The sequence below is a fragment of the Metopolophium dirhodum genome, chromosome 5 (assembly GCF_019925205.1).
Source record: "Metopolophium dirhodum isolate CAU chromosome 5, ASM1992520v1, whole genome shotgun sequence".
Classification (NCBI taxonomy): Eukaryota; Metazoa; Arthropoda; class Insecta; order Hemiptera; family Aphididae; genus Metopolophium; species Metopolophium dirhodum.
The window spans coordinates 26,555,811-26,580,546 of record NC_083564.1 but is presented as its reverse complement, the minus strand read 5'-3'; the positions used below and the strand labels follow the sequence as shown (position 1 = coordinate 26,580,546).

At 34.2% G+C, this 24,736-nt stretch overlaps 2 protein-coding genes across 2 annotated transcripts; both read left to right on the top strand.

The window, feature by feature from the left end:
• The first annotated feature begins 915 nt into the window (after window positions 1–915).
• LOC132945673 (nuclear receptor subfamily 2 group E member 1) lies at window positions 916–7,971 on the top strand. The gene is given in 8 exon segments (XM_061015437.1): window positions 916–1,060; window positions 6,262–6,320; window positions 6,322–6,484; window positions 6,599–6,694; window positions 6,869–6,958; window positions 7,212–7,395; window positions 7,499–7,611; window positions 7,706–7,971. Coding segments are annotated over 8 exon segments (1,077 nt in total). The 3' UTR covers window positions 7,933–7,971.
• A 9,417-nt stretch (window positions 7,972–17,388) lies between these two features.
• Window positions 17,389–22,179, top strand: LOC132944690 (glucose dehydrogenase [FAD, quinone]-like). The gene is made up of 3 exons (XM_061014165.1): window positions 17,389–17,481; window positions 17,573–17,636; window positions 20,124–22,179. Exons 2-3 carry the CDS (start codon window positions 17,598–17,600, stop codon window positions 21,954–21,956), a joined length of 1,872 nt encoding a protein of 623 aa, XP_060870148.1. The 5' UTR covers window positions 17,389–17,481; window positions 17,573–17,597; the 3' UTR covers window positions 21,957–22,179.
• The last annotated feature ends 2,557 nt before the right edge of the window (window positions 22,180–24,736 follow it).

Genomic DNA, 24,736 nt, shown 5'->3' with positions numbered 1-24,736 from the left:
ACTACGTGAAGTTTGTGGAGAAAGGTAAGCCCCTTCGTAACTTTTTACTAGGTATAGCACTAATTTCGAAAACGCTATGGTTGAATAGCACTAATTGAGCACTAAATAATAATGGTATTATAGTAGAAATCAGTGCTCGAATTTTTCGGCTAACTTCACGCACCTGTGATTATCTTTGCATTTTTTGATAGTTTTTAGTGCATTTAAATTCGAACCTTATACTCATCTTTGATAGTGTTCATAATATCTAATAAATAAATAATACCGTTTAGGTGAATTATTGTAAGAAATCGTATTTCCAAGCGCTCACAGTAATTCGGATGTCTCAATAATAAATTAAACTATCTACTCATATCGTACACGATATTATACATTTTATTTATTATTTACATTTATTTTATATTACATAATTATTATTATGATTTTTTTTTCGTCGAGTTTGTTTCAGTAAACCGCGGCGTGAATCACGCAATTGTGAGCGGCACACGTGCGGTGTCGGTATTTTTTTTATACTTTATATAGATTAAAAAAGCCAATTTGTAAATCTGCTTTTAAGAAAAAAAATCGGTTGTTGGTCTTTAGTAAAATAGACAGCCCCAAAATCATAATAATCATGCTGGCCGATTAGTACTTGCTGCTACGCGCGTTATACCCGTCGTCTGGGTGATAATTGATTTGCTCGACAACAGCGTAAAACGAAATCTGAATATATGTTGTTCACTCACAATTTATTATTATACGTCACACGTAGTACGTACTATAAGACTCACAATCATGTCAAATTTCTATGATTCCCAAAACATCGACACTATCATCGAGGAAGTGCTGGAAGACCTAATCACTGCAGTGGTGTCGGATTCCAGCGAAAGCCAAATCGAGACGACCGTCTAGTCGGTGTTTCAGGATATCGTAGCCATGGAATTTGGCTACAGAGACCATCTTCAACTAGACACCGGCACCGATGATATGGACAAAGATAGACGGATGGTCGACATCGTCGGTTCACCTGATGTCCATAACGTTATCTTCCGTGCCGCACGTACAGCCCGGAGACGCATCCGTAAACGGAAAGGTTTTGCTGCAGTGCGGGGAGGAGGAGGAGGAGGACCTTAATGAACAGCGGTGACTTCGAGGTCGTTGTTGACGACGTAATGCCGACTGAGGGCTCAGGAGAGGCGAGGATCATGTTTGAGGTTCTGGACGGCGAGCTTGATCCGGGAGTTAAACCAGCAACCCACGCAGTAATTTCACGCGGGCGGATTAGGCCCTAACGATGAGAAAGCGTCCGCGGACGCAATCGCAGGTCGAGGGCAGCAGACGCAAGGTGAAGCGATGTGGGTTCGAGGTAGGAACGTGATTGTGCACTTTTGGGGTGATCGGTGGTAAGTCGCTAACACACGTTCTCCGGCCACCGATGGTGGCGCTACAGGATCGCGGACGTCACGCGTTCGAGGTCGCCGACACGCGAGACCCTCTGTTGGCGTGGCGGGCGCCTGGCTGCTTCGGTCCGAGAGCGACGACGACACGACGACGAAGGCCAGCGGTACCAGCGTGGACAACGACGCCGTCCCGACGGTACCACTGACGACTGCTGCAGAGTCGCACGAAGACGACTCGTGGCGGTGACGACGGAAACCGCAGAGCACACGTCGGGTGAATGACGGACGACTATAATATTATATTATGGTGGCTAGGAACACGGACGTCAGCAGCGCTGGATCCACGGAAACGAAACGTTTCAGGATTCTTCGGTGGTGCGCGACTCCACGGTGAGGCCATCAGATGCGGCAGACACGGCGCCAAAGGGATGCCATTATGCCAGGCTAGGGTGAATACCACGGACAGTATCAGGATAGCGGCGCGTTGCGGTGCTGTCCGCAGATTCTCTCCTTTTTTCGTGGTCTTATCCCACCGGTCGAGTTCGAACGCCTACGGTCGCCGTTGCTTCCGCAGCACTGATATTATAATAATATAGTCTTCGTCCGAGCTTTGGTCACCACCGTCGCCGTCATACAAAGTGTCCGCGTTTCGCACTTTTAGTGCTCGGCCGTACAAAGTGCCCTAGAACCCTTTACACAGTCCGTGAACCGGACTAGACCATTTAATCACAGTGTGTGATATGATCTGCACATTTTATAGAAGTTGTGGGTTTTTCGGTATTTTATATTTTATTGCATTGTTTTTGGGTATTTCGGTGATTGTAAGTTTTGTACAAAGTGCTTTCTTAAATACGGACACAGCTACGGCCTAATACAAACATAGAAATCTGTGGAAATAGTTAAAAGAAGATCCCAAGGGTCTGAACGGTCAGTGTTACCATCTACGACAGTAAGGATCATCGAGTACTACGGAATATGATAAATTTTGCAAATGTTGCGGACGTCCAATACACCACGAACGATTCGACTACCGGGATATTGTGTATTTTAATTATTTGTTTAGACGTTCAAAAAGGACAATTGATAATAAAAATAAATCTAGAAGAAAGGGAAATAAAACTCGAATAATTGTACATACCTACGTCCGACCTACTGCTTCAGGAATATAACTGCCATATTATAATATGAGAAATAAAAAAAAATGAATCGTTTATTCTCAATAATAACAATATAATAATGATAATAAAATAATAATGACCGATGACGTGACCCTTTAGGTTTTCAAGTTTTTTTTCCTTTTAATGGATACATTCAGACGTCGGGATTTATGATATCTGGTTGACAGGTGGCAAAAGCAAACATTACTTTAATGGACGCGGGCGAGGGATCAATGGTCAACCGGCGTCACCTGGCTGCTAAAATGCAGAATATTATTATTGTTATATTATATCTATACGTGCGCGAAAACGGTCGTGGCGGACATAAGTGCATGCACTAGCAGTGGCGGGCACGCGCGCACGTCCTCGAAGGGACTTTTGAATGGCTTTTGAATAAATAATAATACCGAGAACGTGTAAGGGCACCCCTCCCAAACGCACCCACCCGACGGTTCACCCGTTTGCTGCCGTTTGTACGTATATCATTATTATTTACACTCGCACAATTATCCGCCCATTACCGATTTCGAATAACAGCAGCGATTTTCTTCACTTCCCGCCAACCCCCTCCCCTCCCCCGCATATATGTCACGATAACAATAATATAATATCATGCCACCTTACTGTTTGACGTGTGTGTATGTTTTCCCATTGTAATGTTTTTCGTTTTGCCCTTTGGCGCAGGTACACACAAAAACGCAAAACTCTTCCGTCGCAGTCCGCTCGTAGGTACCGAGTCCGCCGCAGACATACTCTAACCCGCGCAGAACGACCACCGGCTGTCAGCACAATATAACTATTATATGATTTTATCGCACAATCGGAAAATAAAATAACCAATCATTAACTGCGTACAGATTTGTGTAAAACCAACATCGATATCATTGCAGTGTCTGCATGCGCACCATAATAAACGCAATTCCACTGTACACGCACAAGAGCGTTTTCTATAATATAATATTATATAAGACACGTACATGGGTGAGTACAGATAACAATATGTGTTATAATATACGTTGGTAGTTCGCAGTCGGTCCTTCCTCCGACGTCGACCCCTCGGAATTCAATAATACGCACTTAAATTATACATTTATAATATATATATATATACCATCTGTTACGAAGGTGTAGGATAATAATATAATATATGCTTATACCGTCGAGCTCTGCGGTGTTTGGTCATATACCTATATTATTACATTTAACTACTTAAGCACGTGGTCGATTTTCCGAGAGGCGAGAGGCTGGGCTGTTATATAATATTATTCGATTTATCGCCCCTATAGGTATAGTAGTGTATTTATGTTATAATCGATTGATCGGCTGCCGCATGTACGACGGGTTTGCGTTAGTATTTATACATATCGTAATACGGTTATTGGTTGCCGAATATCGTAGTATTTGTAGCGGGGTACTCGTATATATAATAATATAATATTACCTATAGTAGACACGACAAAAACGCGCATATTCGCCCGTACTTTACTGCAGTCTCATATATACATATACACAATATGCCTATACTGACTATACTATACGTCATTTCATTATTATGTACACGTTATTATTGCAATTATTTAAAACCCACAGTCGCGGCTTAAGAGTGTCACGAGTGTCCGAGTGTGCCAGTAGAGGACATAATTCATTTCTGTTGTTCTTAACGGCAATAACATAACTGCGGCAGTGCGCGTATTATAGATCATTATAATTTATAACGACAATGCTGCGTGTGCAATAATGCGTATTGTGTATAATATTGTTGTGCGACTTATACGGTTCGTATATGTGTATGACGCGTTAAGGCCGTTATGGGTACGACAAAAAATAATATGTTTTATGAAAACGCACGGGGAGAAGATAACGAAAATCGATTATCTGCGGATGTCGTTGTCCCGAGAGCGCTGTATAATATAATATTATAGTGATATATGCACTGTTTGCACAATAACGCATGCGTGTCCAAACAATAACGAAGAAACACATTTTTGTCAGGTATTTCATAACATAATCATATTATATTATTTATATATATATATATATATAATATATGCTGAAAACCATAATGTTTATACATCGATGTTTGCGTATTGGGATTAGTTGACGTGTCCGTGAAATCAATTAAATGGGTACGCGTACGTGTTTGTCTATCGATGTCTATCACCTATCAGTTATTACTTATTAAGTTAACGTGGCGCATTTCTTTCAAGACTCGTCGCACATTAAATCTAAAAGTATAAAAGTACTGTAGCATTGTTCACTAATATATTATATTTAATTAATAGTTTATGAACCTTAAGTTTTTAAACTTTAACCGTGCGATTATAGTAAAATCATTGATTATAAATACTAGTATAAATCGGTGGCGGATCCCAGTGCTTAAATTTTTTTTTGTGCAAAAGTACAAAAAGACTACAAAATTGGCCAAACACGGTGTAAAAGATAAGTCAACTACAGTGATTGGGGAGGGGGGATGCCCCCTTTGCTACTTCCCCCTGGATCCATCACTGTTTATAATCAATGGTATTTAGGTAGTACACAATGTCACAATGCGTCATATTTATACACGATATACCTGAAATGGAAATATACACGGAAATAAATACCTAGATTTCATTATTGTGTATTTTTCATTAATTTTTACATCCTAAATTATGCATAGGTATATAACTATATTTGTATGAATTTTAAGAAATTATATTAAATAGGATTAATTTAAAACGCGTTGGCCATGATCACCTTAGTGGCTTAGTGAAGTCTATCGTTAACAAGAATTGTAAATTTTTATGTCATAGTGTCATACAGCGATATTTTTTAGACTAAGACATCCCGTAGTATAATTTGTAAGTTGTAATAACTAGAGTTTCATAAAACAAAAAAAATTGATTCACATTATATTATGATACGAGTTATGAGCACGACATTTAAATATTTATGTTATAGCGGTTTATTAATTATTTGATTTTATATATTACACTCAGATTTTTATGATATCTGCTGACGGATGTTAATTGTACCTAATACCCATGCTCTGTCTAGAGAGAGAACACTCCGATATCCCTAAGTGACACTCTTCCATCGAAACCGGTTCCACTATAGCCGTTGCATGAGGATGTGTAGAAAAACCGATTTTCGTTTGGCCGCGGCGTGTTCTCTTCCTGGACAGAGTATAGGTTTTAGTTATAGTCATAGGCGCTAACAGTACAATTTTTTTTTGAGATATTAACCCCCTCAATGATATTTTCTAAAAATTATTCATATTTAGTACTACTAATAATAATAAGAACTTTATTGAAACAATACAAAACAAAACAAAGTTATACATAAATTAATAATGGAATGCAATATTGTAGCCCCCCAAAAAATCATAGCTTGTGCCGGGGGAGAGAGTTCTTATCACTTTAAGAATACAAAAACCTAAAAAACCATTTTACGTTCATAGTAATAATATCCAATGTAATATGGATAATATATTTATTTATTTTTTTATTAAAACTAATATTTAGTACTAAGTATCAACATTTGATTTGGATGGACTTGACAACAATTTGGGGGACTAAGTCACCCCAAGCCCCCCTCTGCTTGCGCCAATGGTTATAGTAACTGAACATCTATATAAGCTATACTCAATTTAATAATTGGTTAAGATATAAGCCAAAAAAATATGTAGGTACAGTTTAAATGTTTGTTTTTTCAAAACTATTTAATTACAGTTATTTTAAAATAAGTCTACAATATCATACACACTGTTTTACCGCAATTGTTATTATTTGTTCATATTTTTAATTTTTTTATTTTAAATTATCGTAGGACGAACACTACCGATCCCGGTGTACTGCCGGGTGTGTGGTGATAAGTCGTTTGGAAAACACTACGGCGTTTACTGCTGCGATGGTTGCTCTTGTTTCTTCAAGCGGAGTGTCAGGCGGAGGATCGTATATACGTGTATTGGTACGTTAATGGTTAGGTATCTAAAAGCGTATATTATAATAATATGCACACGGTGTAGGCATGTTAGACGATTTTTTTTTATTCATAATATTAATCACTTTTGCACGCGTTTAGCCGGCACGGGTCAATGTATTGTGGACAAGGCGAGAAGAAATTGGTGCCCGTTTTGTAGACTTCAAAAGTGTATGAGGGTCAACATGAATGTTTCTGGTAAATATTTCGTTTATAGATAATATCTATAGGTATACACATGATGATATATTATATTGACGCATAATGACGGTATTATATTCAACTGACGCAGAACTTTTCTAATTTGTTAGTTATTTTTATTGGCTTTGTTATTTTTTAACTGTCCGATCTCATGGTTCTCTTTTTCCTTAGCCGTTCAAGACGAACGAGGTCCGAGAAAGTCCAAGTTGCCTAAAATAACTGAAATCAACACCGTTGAGACAAGAAACTGGAAGACAAGAAGTAAGATTTATAAGTTAATGATTCCGTTTATTAAACCAACTCCATGATCAACGAGTTAAAAAATTCTTATCTGTGTGGAAATGTTATAGATTTTTTGCCCATCTCTCTAAAGTTGAGTCAGTTTAATTTCCCCTTATATACTGCGATTGCAATCGTTAAATAGGTCATCCACCCACGTGTGGCAAAGCTATTGACAATAAGTTACATTCCACGCGCGAGTTCCTATAATACCGTTCTGTTTCACTTGGTTTAGGTGAATACGTATACGAAATTGGCGCCCAAATATTTTTAACGAGTCTCAGGCAGTGTAGATTCAACGAATCTATGGCTATATTACCAAACGCTGTCCAAAATGAAATACTCAATAAGACGTGGCATCAATCGTTCGTGCTAATGGCGGCGTTTTGGCCAACGAACCTCATAACACTTTTATCTGGGTGAGCTCCATAATATTTAATATATTAATAGATATAACATTGTCGTTGACGTTGCAATAATTTTAAGAATTTGTTTTTGATTTTTTGTTTGGTCCACATATAGATCTAACTCAAGCATCGAGCATATAGTCGCCACGTTAATCGCCAGTCACCGGGCTATGAGACTCGATTCGGTCGAATATAATTTAGTGCTTACCCTCGTCCTGTGTCGACCCGGTAAGTGGTGTAATCATTTATAAAATGATCAATTTGATAATATTGGTGCAGAAGTTTGGATTTGTTTATGTACGGTTTTGTGTTCTGTTATAAGATCTATGCGATACAGCGGAGTTTAGAAACGACTTGACCGCTATCGGAACAAACGCCAAGGACGCTCTGATGAAACACGCTGCGTTCAAGTCACCGACCAGATACTACGGTATATTGGCCTGTATACTTTCCGTCACAGAAGACATCGCGGGATACATAAAAATAATTTTTTTCGAACCATCCGTCAGAAACGTACCGATGAACCACCTTGTGTCGGTCATTACTTAGACACTTTATAATTTATTTATTTTCTAGTCAGCTTCTACAGTTTCACACCAAAAAATAAACAAAACACATATTATATTAAAGTACTAAAATTTGCTATTGTAATGTTTACGAAACATTAGTAAACGCTCAACGTGTAAATAGATAACAATATAATACACTATATAATAATATCATAGTAATACGTTGTTTTTATTCTAATATTTTTAAAAACTGAGCAAGTCACTTTGTTTTTGTAAAATGTATGTATAGTAAAATATAGCAAGTCCGCTGCATCTTATATTTCTGTAGTGACTATATAGTTACGCACCAAAAATTAATTTGAAAAAGGATACTACAATACAGCTGATTAAAATATATCTCGTTTTTTCCAAAGGAAATAAATGCAAAAAACATTTTAAAATTTGTATTTAGTGGTCATTTGACGCAGTGACAAAGTCTACCGATAGTGTGGGAAAGGTATTAACGAGAAGAATTATCTTTGATTCAAAAAAATCCTATTAATTATTAGTCATTTTTTAATCATAGATCATTCTTCTCGTTAACTGAGTACGTTACCCCAGCGGCCCAGCACCCTCACATACGATTTTTACAAATGTTTGGACGCTATTTGTACTTGGACGGGGAGTCGTACGAATTTCGGAAACGGGCATACACGATTAGACCGAAAAATCACCCCCCTAATGCCATCGATTCTTGCTCTGTGTGTGTGTGGGGGAGGGGGGGGCGTTTCTCCAGCGCCTCCTCAGTCTTTTGTTAGTGAGGTGAAAACTAAATGCGTACAAAATTGAAAAATCGGCATACTAAATATTAGCAAAAACAAATTATGAAAATCGTATGTGGTGGTGCTGGGGTAACGTAAGCATAAAATATTATAACCTTATAAAACTGAAAACTAATGATATACCTACTGATAAAATAAAAAAATTCAACTTGTTTTATGCTCACCAGGATTAAAGATAAAATAAAAAAGTTCAAAGCTACCAAATACTAATTTTTATAACTTTGCTATAAAGTATAATATATGTCAAAAATTCAAAGTCCAGCTTTGTCCATATACATAATAGTATTACAGTACACACACTTTTTAAACTGTACATTTTTAGTGGAGTACATTCAATTACATTTAAAATATTATCTTTATTTGGGCACAGCGTTTATTATAAAAGGAATTTGGAATAAATAATATTTATTTTGTAAATTTGAAAATTGTTTCACACACTATGAAGTAAGTAGTGACAAAAAAAATTATTTTTGTACCTATACCATAGAAAGCATAACAAGAAAATTTAGTAGGTACGATTCGTGTTACACAACTACAATAACATAGACGTATATGGTGTAGAAGATGTTGAGTTTTAAAGGCAGTTTAAATTTTAATAAATATCAAGGTATTTATTTATTTAGTAAAGTAAAGTAAGTTTTTTAGTAGTTAATATTATATTATGCTTAAATATTTTTTGTTATTTATACATTTATAATACTATTATTGCTTAACCTACTATATACCATTATATTAATAATTTTAATGGGCATGATTTCGAAATGTGATAGCTTAAGATATAATTCTTGTATTCTTTAGATTTGTCTGCGATTTAAAAATTTTATCATATAGCTGTAGGTACTGAAAAAGTACAACAATAAATAATAGCTATATAATATAATACATAAAAGGGGGACGGAGTGGCCGGTTCAAAACCTCGGCCGCGGCGGCATTTTTCTTCGGGCAAATCACGGTGTCCGGAGAGAAGTGTCGCCATCCGCCACTAAAAAATCTGTCAAACTGTGTAAACGTGTTTAAAACCTACAGTACCCTCCCACACAGTAAAAAAACACCAAATGGCCTAAATTTCCGCGGGTTAATTAATAAATAAAAAAAAATACATAAAAAAAATGAAGATCAAAACGTGTAAACATGTTAAAAATAATGGCTTGAGAAAAAAATATGAAAACAATAAAAATATAAATATAATTAAATATTTTAGTATATATAAATGTTCAAAACATATAACAAATTATAGAGAGTAAAAAATATTATATTTATTGATTCTTTCAATAAATACGCTGGTACACCAAATTAATCAATAGAACTATTATAGTCTATAGTAGTATAAAATATTCCGAACATATTATGTCAGGTAATTATATTTAACGAAGCTCTAACCTCGTATTGATATTATATTTAACTGGACATCGTTTTGATTAATAGCATGTATAAAATATACATTGTGGCGTCGGGTTGTTTGTTTGTTAAAATCACCTCTGTCACGCCTTTTTCGGTGAATTTCACCACCACCCCGAAGCGATTTTAAAGACGAGTGCCGCAAAGGATTTGCAGACAATAATTTAATAATATACGTTGTGTAATACCGTCCGAAACAAACCTTTTTAACCAAAACCATTGTTCTGGCACGTGCGTCCGAATAATGCGCTATACATATATTATATATAATAATATCAAATGTACTAATGATACGACGACAGTAACGACCACAACAATGACGACGGCAGAGTCGACCCGAAAGTTCCTTTGACGACCCGTCAAAAAACGATTAAGGTCGGCGTGGTAGGAGGTATGAAACGTCATCATTTCCACTTTGAGTAGCCGCCTCCGCGCGTACAATGTACATACCTACTACGTGTATTATAGTAGTTTCCGGTCCTTATTATTTCGTCTCCACGTCCTTCACCCTTCGGATATTACACCCTTTAGAACAACGTAACGCCTGATCCTTAAATGTAAAACGTATTATATGTATATTAACAAATACCTGTTAATAATATTATATTTTGCGATGTTATAGTGACGATCATTTTTTGTTTAATAATTTTGTTTTACTCGGAAAACGCCACTAACACGGGACGGAGCTTTTGTTTAGTAAGACCCTGTGTGGTTTGCTTATATTTTATAAATAACATTAAATTGATTTCAATTATTTCGATGTTGAGTACAATTCATAGTTGCCTGCAATGTATTTAGTGTAATGTTATTCGAGTATTCGGTTATTTAATATGATGCGATTTATGAATTCCATATTTGTTATATATTTCATGACTGATGAAATTAATTCCTAAAATGATTAAGCGATAGGTATGGGCGTATGGCATATGAAAATACGGGAGTTTACCAGTTGCGCTTAAAATGACCGTTTCATATAGGTACCAATTTATTGCGGTCGGTCATTTTCTGGGCCTAATAATATTTATTTTATTCAATTGCACATAACATTATTTTTATTGGAATACAATGAACACAAACGTCAATAATACATTTATAATCTAATATACATAAATATATAATTAGAATTAAATAAATCACTATTATAAATTATAATATTGTTCTATATTACAGTACAGTAAATTTTTCTAAAAATTTGTAATAATAAAAATTATATTTATCTATATATATAAAAATGAATGTTTTCTGTCTGACCTTTATGCATTCCTAAACCGTTCATTCGATTGCGACGAAATTTGGTACAGAGATCGATTAGACCGCGATGTAGATAATATCTACATATTAATCTATATATTAACCCGTATTTTTCTTAATAATCAGAAAAACAATAACAACAAAAAATACGGTAGAACAGGAATATTTATTCAACACTAATTCAACACTATCTTGTTCTTAAAAAATGAATAACCGTAAAGGCACCTTAATGTCCACCAAAAATTAAATAAAAAAATGTCTGAACATGATACAATTTCCAAAATATTTTATGGCCAATAACAGTTTTAAATACCTACATAACTAGGTATATAATAACAAGGTATAAATTTAAACAATACAATTAAAAATAAAATAATATAATATGCAAAATGATGAAAATAATAAAATACTATTGTATAGTAATAAATAAAAATAATATTATATAATATGATACTCGTGTTATAAATTATAATGTCATACAGCTGCCGGCTTTTGCTACCTACCACAAACAAATATGGAACAACGGCGTAGATAACAAATTGTATACAATTACAAAAACACCATACAAATCTTGGCCGATTCATCTAGATTCTAGAACATAATAGTATAATATTATAATAAGCACTTTCATTCGTTGTGTTTTTTTTATTTTTATGGAATATCTACAAGGTTACAATAATTTTAAGAATGCAGGTTATAGGTAAGTGTTATTATACCTCTTAATATAGTTACATTATGCTAGATACCGGGTGATCCATATTTAACACTCATTATTTAAAAAAAATTTAAACGTTTTTGAAAATATTAATTTACCTAATACTTAATAGTAAGTAGTTAAAAAACAACATTTTTCTAAAAAGATATACTTTTATATATAATAAACATATATTTTTACTACTTTATCACTATTATTTTTATTTATTTTTACTTTGTTTAAACTTTATTGACAACATGTAATTTTAATTCCTTTTTCCAAAGCAGAATATATATTTTTGAGTATATCGATGTACTTATACAAATCGAATTTTGGTCGAGTTATAACTAATAAAGTAATAAACTACTTATCTGAAATTTTATTTTATTTTATTTTTATATTTTTTTTAAATACTCCGAATAATATTCTGCTTCGGAAATGGAATGAAAATATAATTAATGAAATTAAAATGTTTGTTATCTCTCAAAAACGTAAAAACTTAATACATTATAGCAATAAAAAAAAACGACGGGTTGCACTCCGGGGGTGCCGGCAGAAGTGAAAACTTGAATATTAACGCCGTGCATTTTTGATATTTTGGAATGGTTAGGTAATAATTTTGCACGAATTGCCTTAATTATCATTATAAAAGTACTATCATTTTTTTAGTAAAATACAATATTCATTTATTGCGCTATAATTAATTATTTTATATTTTTTTTTTAAATCAACTTTACGCCAATCATTTATTTTAGTTAGTAAAATTGAAGGTAATTAAACAAAACGAACACTAAACACTAACAATAACAAGTCACTACTAGATAAAACTTCTACTATGGTAATGAATATCAACAAGTCCAACATATGAAAATAAAATAAAACCCGTATTTCTATTTTTCTACTTACATGAGAGCGAAAAATGCCAAAAGCGAAAGAAAAATTAACATACTTCTAGAAGTCCGATTTCAATTTTGAAAACTAATTTGAATTCAATAACTTCTTTTCTATGTTTTGTAGGAAATAGATTTTCGATATTTTGTAAAGTTTTTGTAGTACAGTTGCAAATTAATTTACTTAATTTCTCAAAATGAACTTGTACTTTAAAGGTTCAACGAGTTAAAAAAATGAAAAAGTTTTTCCTACACAACATAGAAAAGAAGTTATTGAATTCAAATTAGTTTTCTAAATTGAAATCAGACTTCTAGAAGTATGTTTATTATTCTTTCGCATAATGGTCTAAATACACGCATTCGTCTGACGCGAGTTTAACATTTTTTACCCATCACAAAAAAAAACTGATTTAGTGCACAGCGCCGTTAAAGAAGTTTTCACTTCTGAAAAAATTTTAAATCGTTAGTGTTTTCTGAAATACATGCACAATTTAAAAAAATATGTTATATATTGATACAAAATATTTATCAAAATACAGCTAAGGGGGTACATAACTTAGTATCTACCTTCTAATATAATATTTATACCGATAATTATTGTTACGTTCCGATCGATCGCAATTGTCGTACATAGGCACAATCATTGTTCTGTGGTACAATGTTGACAGAAAGTGGAGGTATAACACTGGACTATCTATAAATAGTAGAGTTGAATCATAATATATTTTATTAAACATAAGTTCAATATTAGGTAAATTATGTAAAAATGTCCAAGAACAAAAATATACGGTTTAATAGGCACGAATGTGCTTGGACCTTGGAGATCAGTGGCTATGGAACATCTGAAATTGTGTGTTTTGGGTTCTCTTATATACGGTATCCCCTATACTCCTTTTCCTGGACTGAAGGCCATAACAATGGCTTATTCATATTTGTTTTTGTGTATATGAATATCCAAGCCAGTCATTATTTTAATGATACCGACAATAATTTTAATGTTGTTCATTGTAGAAACGCAAAAATCTTCCAAAATGTCTGTCAAAGTAAACAATTCCTACAATAAATCCTTGACTTTTAGATATCAATGTGTATAATTTTAAAATATCGTTTGAGATGTGTATAATTTAAATTGTGATTATTATTGCAATTCTTATAACAAAAGCAAGTCTCTAATAGTAAGTTTGGTAGAATCCGTGCGTCCACGACATACTATTGAAATAATAATATACATAGCTTTACATAAATTATAATTTATCAAGATGTCAATGTATTAATAATGGTTTTATAAGTCAATAATAGTTACATGAGCTAATTTTATATTATATTTTATTTGATAGGTTTATGTATTACTTATATTATGTTTGTATAGTGTATGCCATTTTTTACGCTTTCGTTTGGAATGAGGTAGGAATTATATATAAAAATTGTATAGTAACTGTTATAATATCACAGAAATGATGTAATATATATTATAATAATAACATCAATTTCGAAGAGCCGATCAAATCGTTCTGACATAATAATTTGTATATAGTACAGGTAATAATAATGATGATGATGATGATCCATATAATATAACTTATATATGTTATGTGCCAGTACTGTATAACACATTAGACAAAGATAATTTTTACTTCGGTCCACCGAACTACGATTACACGTCTGTTTCGCATGAATAAGTCAGCAGTAGTGCAGGTTGTTTTGAATACAACAATCCTAAAAAAATAAAAATAAAGTTGATAGGTATGTTATAGTGCCTACATAAAATATATTATTTTAAACATTATTGTTCAAGAATCTTACACTATTATTTTTATCAATCTCCGAAAGTGGTATACCCGATTACCCGAGAGATGGAGAGTAGTACATTAAATTGAATTTATTTTTTTGCTGCCGGTATATCGGGTACCCTGTTCCCTATTTATTTATTTATTAATATTTATACGAATTTCCAATTTCCAATATAGAATAACGATAACAATAGTAGTGTAATAATATTTGCCGATTAACACATTTTTAAATAATTCAATATAAGTACAGTGCAATTAATACAATACAACTATATTAGTCGTCTTCAATCCGTGGATAGCGAACCAAAATTGAGTCACGTGAACTTCAGAATTGAGCCGTGAATTGCCAGTCACCACATACTTTAAATAATACAATTTTGTTTGAAGCCGTCAAGTAATCGCTCCACTATACTGTTGCAGGTGTCGAGTGTACCTCGTATTTGAGTAGGTCAAACTGTAATGGATTTGTTAAAATTAAATTCAATGATAAATCATTGTGTACGATAAAAAAAAAACGATTCTCAGCATAGACCATAACATGGTCGAAGCCATGGTTAGCAAAGAATTATTTCAATAATAAATAATAATATTAAAAATTCACTTTTTTTATTTTTCCCGATTATTTTAAAAAGTACTTGAAAATTTATTACACTACAAACTAGATATAATTTTTTACCAAAAAAATCCTCAACGTTTATGATTAGAGTAGTTCTTCTACAAGAAAAGTAATACAAACATTTTTTTTAAAAAATCACAAATCATTGTAAATATATACGTGAAGATAATAATATGAACAATGAACATGGTATATTTTAATAATTATGTTCCTAATATTATTACATTTACTTTGTTAAAAATGAAGAACTTTATTAATGAACTTTTTTTAGTAATTCATGTATTTCTATACAGTTTATAAGTATATCTAATATAATGCGAATTGATGATAATAGATAAGGAACTAAAGAATAAGAGGCAAGTATATATTTCCATGTTAAGATTTGTATTTGTACACCAAAACAAACATTGCAAAAATGCAAAATATTATCAAAAAAATTATACCTACTAATTATAAAAATAACTACCTATTTGTTAAGATAAAGTTTGTGTGGATTCCCCCTAATAATATTGTTCGCACCGGGTTACACGAAACATAGTTGAGGCACTGGATAGATTATCATACTAATTATTATACGGTGTTAAGTTTGATACCAAAACAAACTAAAACGTACTATACTTACTTAATTATATATTTATATAAACATAGGATTTGTGGTATAGATTAGGAATAACACGCTTTTTAAATAATTAAATTGTATTTATTATTTTATTTTTGAAAATTAGGGTACGCACTACGCATTGACACTACCGGTAAGATTTTCAAGTACCTATAGATTAAGCAATGGCGATAAAAAGAAAGTTAAATAAAAGACAAACAATCGTTAATTGCATAGTAAAATATATATAGAACAGGACATAAAATTCTACCAAACAAAAAAAGTGATTAAAGTCCAAAAATAAACTATTATATACTGAAACTCACTTGGTAATTTAAAATGGTTATTGCCGAATTAGATTATATATAATTTGGATTAATAGTTAATACTTATATAGTTATGTACTATTATACATTTATACATATTACATAAAGGTACAAAATAATTTACCAACTTATAGAATACATGTATAATACAATAGTACATATAAGTACATATAAGTTTTTCAAACTTTCAAAGCGTCAAAATATGTTAGGTATGTACCAAACTGCTTATATCTTTCCGAGTTTGGGTTTAAAAGGAGTCGATCTCAGGGGGCCAAAACCTGTCTATAAAAAATTATTATACTTTAGTCTCCACTCTGTAGTAAAGATAATTTATGGCTTCACGTGATATTAATCCTGTTCTCGTCAATTATTATGTTGCTGAATCGACCTGTTTCCGCATTTTATTAACTTTATGACTCATTGAATGGTTAAACTTTTAAAGTACCTAATATAGTAATATATATATATACATATAATATATAAAGTTATAATGTATTAATGTGTCTATAATATATATATTATACACATAATTTTAAGTATGTATATTATTATTGTAAAACACTAAAACCTTATTTATGTTTTGTCAAAGTATACTTTTGAGAACATGTGTTGAGTATTAAATTAAACTAAATGATGATAATATTATTTTTGTTGTTTTTTCAAAAAAATGTTAAAGGATATTAATAGAAATATGTTGATGAAATACGTTTTTTTAACAAACCTAATTCACTGATAAACAAATAGTGGTTTGGTATGTTGTAAAAATATATTATATATTTAGTAATATTTAATCAATGGTATTAGATAATGGCGGATACCACAGTAAAATAATTGTTTAAATAATGTATATATGTATATGTAATAAGTATATTATAATAACGTCAAATTTGCAGCACCCAGACAATAGCATATTATATTTCTGATGTAATAATAAAACATTCTAATATAGTATTATATTATATCATAATCTATAATACTCGTATCACCGGCAATTCACCAATCGAAATGATGCATCGAAAATTTTAAACTTCCGCGGTGGTGTACCTCTCTTATAATATTTTGTAAACAGTATAATACATACTTCTGTACCTTCCACACGTTTTAATGTTGTTTATTATTTCGGTTCACCTGTGTTTAGCTCTAATTTATACTTACACTGGAGTTACACCGTCCTGCAGTCGTATTACTCGTATTATATAAAATAGGTAGGTATTAGTCGTATTATTTACGTGTTCTCGGTTCAATCGTATTCAGTCGACTATATATTTGTTCATTATACACGAACACATCACATAGGTAAACTGAAAGACATCGAGGAACAATGTTTGTTTATTGGACAGTTATCACTATGCTGTGTTTGGTGAGTACAAATATTAAATAAATAATAAATGTCCGTTATTATGCCTATTATTATTATATGAAATTATAGCAGTTTCAATATTATTTTCTTTTTTTAGGTAAAATATTTTTCGATACTGTTATATCTTAATATAACTAATGTTACCAAACAATTATTTTATTAATATAATATTACAATAATTTTAACCAATATTCGTGTTTTTTTTTTGTCATTCCCGATATTTTGAAAGGTATTAATAATATATTACTTTGACTTATATTTATTTACCTATTTACGCGGAACCTTATTTTCATTTTTAATCCTTAGCTATAAACGTTTAACATTTTATATGTTTATAACTACAGTCAAAATTTGAACTTTAAATGCTCATAAAAAAATTGTGACTATGTATTTTTAATATTTTTTAACTGCTATAGTTACAATATATTAAGAGTCTTGTGTGAAATTGTCAAGCTTTTTAACCAAACAAATAAAATGTTATTGACATCAATTGAAAAAAAACTAAGAAATTCGAAACTGCAAATGTCCGTAAACAGCTCAAAACAAGTAAAAATATTTTGAAAATTATATGGTGTATACTATATAGCAAATACTAATATAAACATTTAGTGAAAATTGTATGTGTCATTTGTTTTAGAATTACACCAAAAACCAAAATCGATTTTGCGTAAAAATTCCCGTCTTTCCTTATTTTTTTTTGTTTTTCCTGGCGCTTTTGGAAACTACTGGGAAATTTTGACCGTCCTAAGGCACCAACTAGATTCACTTTCCCGTCGAACAAGATACTGAAGTTGAAAATCGAAGCATTATTTCAACTACTTATCGTCTACATAGACACATATAATAAAAATAATAAAAAAACACACATTGTAAAATCAATACGTTCATCGCTCCGCTAAGAATCTAAAACATGCATCATTGTAAAATCGCTTCGCTCAGAATTTAAAATTATAAATTTTTGACTCAGATATTTAGCTTTAATAATATTTATGTACTAATGTATTATATATTTTACTCTATTACATTGCATTTACGCATATTGGTATTAAACATTTTATTTTATAATTAATAACAAAAAAAGATCGATTATTGATCGTGAAGCCCGGCAACTATGGCCATTAGCTGTTTGTTTTTGTTTGTAGGGGAGGGAACTGTAGGTGTAACACGTGTGTGTAGTTCTGGCAGATTTTTTAGTGGGCTCCCGTGGGTATCTGCCATGCCCGAGTGGGGGATGGCGGCACTTATCTCCGGACACCGTGACTTGCCCGAAAAAAAATGCCGCCCGTGAACCGAGGTTTGAACCTGCGTCGGCGTGCGTCACAACCGACGCCTTAGTCCGCTCGGCCACTCCGTCCCCCCATCTGTTGTATTATTGCAGTATTGTAGGTACAATTATTGTACGTTTGTAAGTTGTAACTGACAGGTACCTAAGTTTATTATATTATACATTAATACCATTATACCACACGCCTCAATAATTTTAAAGACTTCATTTATTTACGTTCACATAATGTATTAATGTCGGTAAATTGTTTTTATTTCAAGCACCTATAAAGCAATCAATAGTTCAACAATCATTATTATTATTTATTACATATTATCTATTATCCATATACCTACTTCAAGTTTATTAGGATATAATTGTATTGTGTTAGTAGGTAAGATCCACAGCCTATGTCAAATTGTACACCAGTTTAAAAATAATTGAGTTAATCTGATAAGCCGGATTTTTTTCCCTCTGTGCATTTCTAACGAGCCTAAATATAAATGGTATAAATGTGGTGTATAATATGATAAATGTGGTTCTTTATAGATAACATATACAATTATAAAAAACAAATCCAAAATATCTATTTTGAATAGCCTCTAGGATTTTTATATGACCTATTTGGTACGGAGACCAAAGGGGTCGAGTTATAGTTTAGACATGACCTAACTAGTGAGCAATATAAATATCTTTATGCAGTAAGGTTAATAAAACTATTACAGCGACACATACAAATTACATAAACTGTGTTTGTACAATAGCGGACGTCGTTAAACATAAGTCACCAAGTCACCAATACTTTGATATTTCAGGTGTAATTATTGAAGTAAATCACATATTTTTCCCACACTAAAATAAATATTTAGACCTTTTTTTTTATAAGAAATTACTTCTTATCTTTAATATAGAATATATTAAGGCGTTGAGTACCAGCCGTAATTAAGGAGTTAAAGGTAGGCAATTTATGGCTTTTCTGGTATCCAATAGCCGTAAGTATATTTCTCATCTAATCAAAAAACCTAGTTATTTGGAAAAAGCAGATTTTAATATTTTATTGACATAAAGCGGTCTAGGGTGGAAGCGTGGAACTGGGCAGTCTTCCAACCATAGGTGACTTTCATAACTTTCACTGAAAGTGTCTATAAAATTCAGATTTCCTGCTCTGGTTTTTTCCTGGACTATAGATTTGAGACGTATCGTAATAGCGTTATTGTTTTTAGAGTCCGCTGCAGCAGCGGCGTTGGAACGGAGTTTCGTCGTTGATGTATCCGCACGACTACGGTCCGACGTTGTTCAGGGATGCCGGTAACGTGACGTTCGACTTCATAGTGGTGGGCGGCGGTAGTGCAGGCGCAACGGTCGCGGCCCGCCTCAGCGAGATACCCGAATGGAATGTGCTGCTGCTTGAGGCGGGTGGTGACCCACCAGCCAACACGGAAACGCCGCTCAGGTTCAGCGATTTGTTGACGAGCGACGTCGACTGGACGTTCATCACCGAACCCGAACCGCACCTGTTCGGGGGCTTGGAACGCGGCCGGTGCCAGGTGTCCAGGGGCCTGATGCTGGGTGGGTCATCGTCCATGAACGCCATGATGTACTTGCGGGGCACCAAGCATGACTTTGATGAATGGGAGCGGCTGGGCAATACGGGCTGGGGTTTCGGCGACGTGCTGCCGTACTTCATCAAGTCGGAGAATTTCACGGGAAGTGGTGGTCGGCGGGACGCGGTGCCACACGGCCGTGGCGGCCCGCTCACGGTCAGTCCACTGGTTTCCATCGACCCAGCGTACTCGGCAGTCACCAACGGCAACCGGCTGCTCCGGTTGGCAGAGTTGGACGACATAAACCGGTTCGCACCCCCGGCAGTTGGGTACGGCCCGATGGACTTCACGGTACGCGACGGTCTTCGGTGCAGCACGCTGAAGGCGTTCCTGTTACCAGCCAGTGGACGGCAAAATCTGTTCGTGGCGAAAAATGTTAGGGTGACCCAGGTTATGATGCAGCGAATCTCGGCACCCGGTGGTAGAAACTGCACCAGGGCGGTGGGCGTGGAGTACGTCACACCGTCGGGGCGAGCGAAGCGCGTGTACGCATCTCGGGAAGTGATACTTTCCGCGGGCGTGATTATGAGCCCTCAGATCCTCATGGTGTCGGGCGTGGGGCCCGCGGAACACTTGCGCCAACATGGAATCCACGTAATCAGTGACTTGCCGGTAGGCTACAACTACCAGGACCACGTTTCGTTCGCTGGACTTGTGTTCAGCGACCGGAAGAACCGATCCCGGGCTGACATATCTCGCGAGAGCACCGACCTGGTCCGGGCCACGTTGGACTTGGTGTCTGCAGGTGTAGGAACGATGGGCCTGACAAACCTTGTGAGCTTCGTCGACACCGCGGCAAAGGGACGCGCTGACATACAGGTCGTCTACCTCAGATTCGCGTACAACAGCACCAGAAACACGCCGAACAAACGGAGCAGGATTTCGAATATGTTTGGGTACTCAGATCGAGTAGCAAGGCTGTACGATGATCTGAACATTCTAAGTGACTCTGTGTTAGCGATACCGATCAACGTCGACGGCCGGAGCACCGGGCGTGTGGTTCTGCGGTCGGGTGACCCGATGGCACGCCCGAAAATCTACACCAATTACTTGTCACACGATGACGAGATCGAGACGCTGCTGCGTGGAATCGATTTCGTTGTGGAACTGTCAAAAACCAAACCGATGGTGGACGCGGGACTAGTTCTGGAACCGGTCGCGTTTCCAGACTGCGTGGCTCACGCCTGGGGAACCAGGGACTATTGGGTGTGCGCAATCCTCAACGTCGGCACATCCCTCTATCACCCGGTCGGCACGTGCCGGATGGGCCCTGCCAGCGATCACCGGTCGGTAGTTGACACCACGCTAAACGTGAAGGGCGTGCGCGGTCTCCGGGTGATTGACAGCTCGATAATGCCCAAAGTCGTTTCGGTAAACACGAACGCCGCGACCATAATGATCGCCGAAAAGGGATCGGACATAATAAAAAAATGTTACGGTAAACTCGTGTAATATGTAAAAATTATAATATGATGTAGAACATTACGTGTACAGACGTCGTCTGCCGTGGACGTTTTGGACTAATTAATATTAGGACACAATAGTATTATACTATAATATATTTTTTTGTTTCATTATTTATATTATTCTACAGTCTACAGGTCACAAGGCCCAAACCATAGTAGGTGCTGTGAGTACGACAAGATATATTCAATAAATACTGATTGTAATGGGATTAATTTACAATTTTTCATGTTACATTTACATAGATTAATAGGTACTCTATGGTAAAGGAAAAGTGGGTGAACAAGTTTGAACCCGCTCGACTCGTATTTTAAAAAACCTGTTAGTGTTATAAGAGTATTGATGCTTGCAGATGGTAGTCGCAATATGCTAATGAAAGTTTTGTCGAGTAGACAATTGCTAGATCTATTTTGTATAGGACATTATATTATACGGAGGGGTGACTGTCTTCTTAGTGTATTATTTTAATTTAATTTAATCACTGGTTTTGTTGTTAACTTATTTGAGAAAAGTACCTATATTATATTATTATGTTATTATCACATTTTATAGTTTTAAATTAATATCGATAACTAATAATAATATAGTGTATATACATTTTTATATTCAAAATAAAAATTGATACTTACAATATTCCGTTAGTCGTCTATCTGCAGCAGAAGTGAGACTACTGAGAGTTCGTGGTCAATAAAATGTATAGGCATAGTGAATTATCGTTTTACTTTTTTTTTTTTTTGTTCACAACCGAATTGCAAGTCTTGCGTTTGACGTAGGGGTTGAGGGTTTATTTAGAACTCACTGCTACTACAATCGCTGGCGTCGGTCATATATACTATAGAGCAAGCTTTATAGATGCTCTCCATCGGCAACGAACAATAAAATATGTAATTATGTATAGTTATATATCGGGTCGTACAACTCAGACGCATTCTATAATATTATATATAAACATAATATATAATAGGCGTTTGCGCGTGTGCCGACTTACCGATCCATATAGGAATGCGTCTAGACCTTGACTGTAATTTGTGTGTGTGTGTGTGTGTGTGTCTGAGTGACTGAGTGTGTAATCTCGTCTGTTTTAAGTATATAAATACGTACTTATGTATAAAAAATACTCTGTCTACGACGAGTAAATATAGAATCCACACGCGTAATTTAACATAATATCATCTAGGCCTATCGCGTATCCGACGAGTGCATTTCGTAATTATTATTATTTATGTTATTGGGCTACTGCACATCATTGCGGGGCGTATCGTACTTATATAGATATAATGTTTTGATTAAGGTATATACTCTACACTCTCTTGGACATCTACAGAATAGTAATCGTTTAATACGTTTATAGTTTATACAATAGGTACCAATAGGAAGTCTACTAAACAGTAGACAACTTAACCATGTAACATTTTGAATTTCTTGTAAGTATATATAATATGTTTCAACTAAACTGTCTAAACTGTTAATTATCTGCAACTCACTATATGTATGTAGACAATGATTATATCAATAATGGCTACGTAAAAAAGTATTTGGCGTTTCAACAATTCGTTTGCTAATCAATTGAATATACAGTTTACCAAATGTTTATTGTATAATTTTAACTATAACAGTTCTATTGCCACGGGCACATCCGAAAACTCTAGCATATATGAATTATGTTCTGGTAATTCAAACACATAGACATTTATTAATTTTGAAATATAACTGTGCATGGGTAGTTTATAATTAACTCTATATAGGTACCTAATGCAAGAATGCCCTATTAAATATAATTTTTCATTTTCCACCAAAAATATGTATCAGTATAACATATTTAGATTTGTACAGCTAATATTATCAAAACAGTGATATTGCATAATTAATACAGATTTTGAAATGTATAAAACTAGAATTCAATACAGTTATATTTAAGTATAATAATATATTCCTAAAGCAAACGAAGTTAAATACCTTGGGCTAACTCTCGACAAACGCTTAACCTGGAGCCCACACATAAAATTTAAACGTAAAACTGTTAACTCTAGACTTCATATCCTCAGACCACTCTTAAAATCTAAACTTTCCCTTTCCAATAAACTTACTATATACAAATCAATAATTCAACCAGCTTGGACATATGGTATCCAGTTATGGGGCTCTGCAAAGCCCTCTAACACCAACACGCTTCAAGCTTATCAATCTATCTGCCTACGATTAATAACATCTTCTCCTTGGTATTTCACAAACAATAATCTTCACAAAGACCTAACAATTCCTACACTCAATCAATTAGCAAAAGCCCATTACTCTAAATTTCACTCCAACTTAAACTCTCACAGTAATCCATTAATAAAGAAACTTTCTTCCACCTCACTTCCTGGCAATGTAATTAGAAGACTCAAAAGACAATGGCCTAGACACCTACTAAAAAAAAAAATTAAAAAAAAAAAACCACGACATCTAAAATGTACTCGGTCGGGTGGGGCTGCTGAGTGCCTGCCCAAAAATGTCAAATTCTGCTACTTATACTATATTAAATATCCTATTTGCTCATTGTACATAACGTTGTATAGATTGTAAATTACTTAAATAAATAAAAAAAAAAAAAAATAATATATTTTTATTGAAAACAATAAGTACGTATTGTGCATACAGCCACATTTTCATATAAGGCAGTTTAATATTCGCTAAAAAAAAAAAATGTAAAACGCCATAATAGTCATAAAATATAGAAGATAATGACATTTCGAACATGTCACTGCCAGCCTTAAGATAAATCTAAC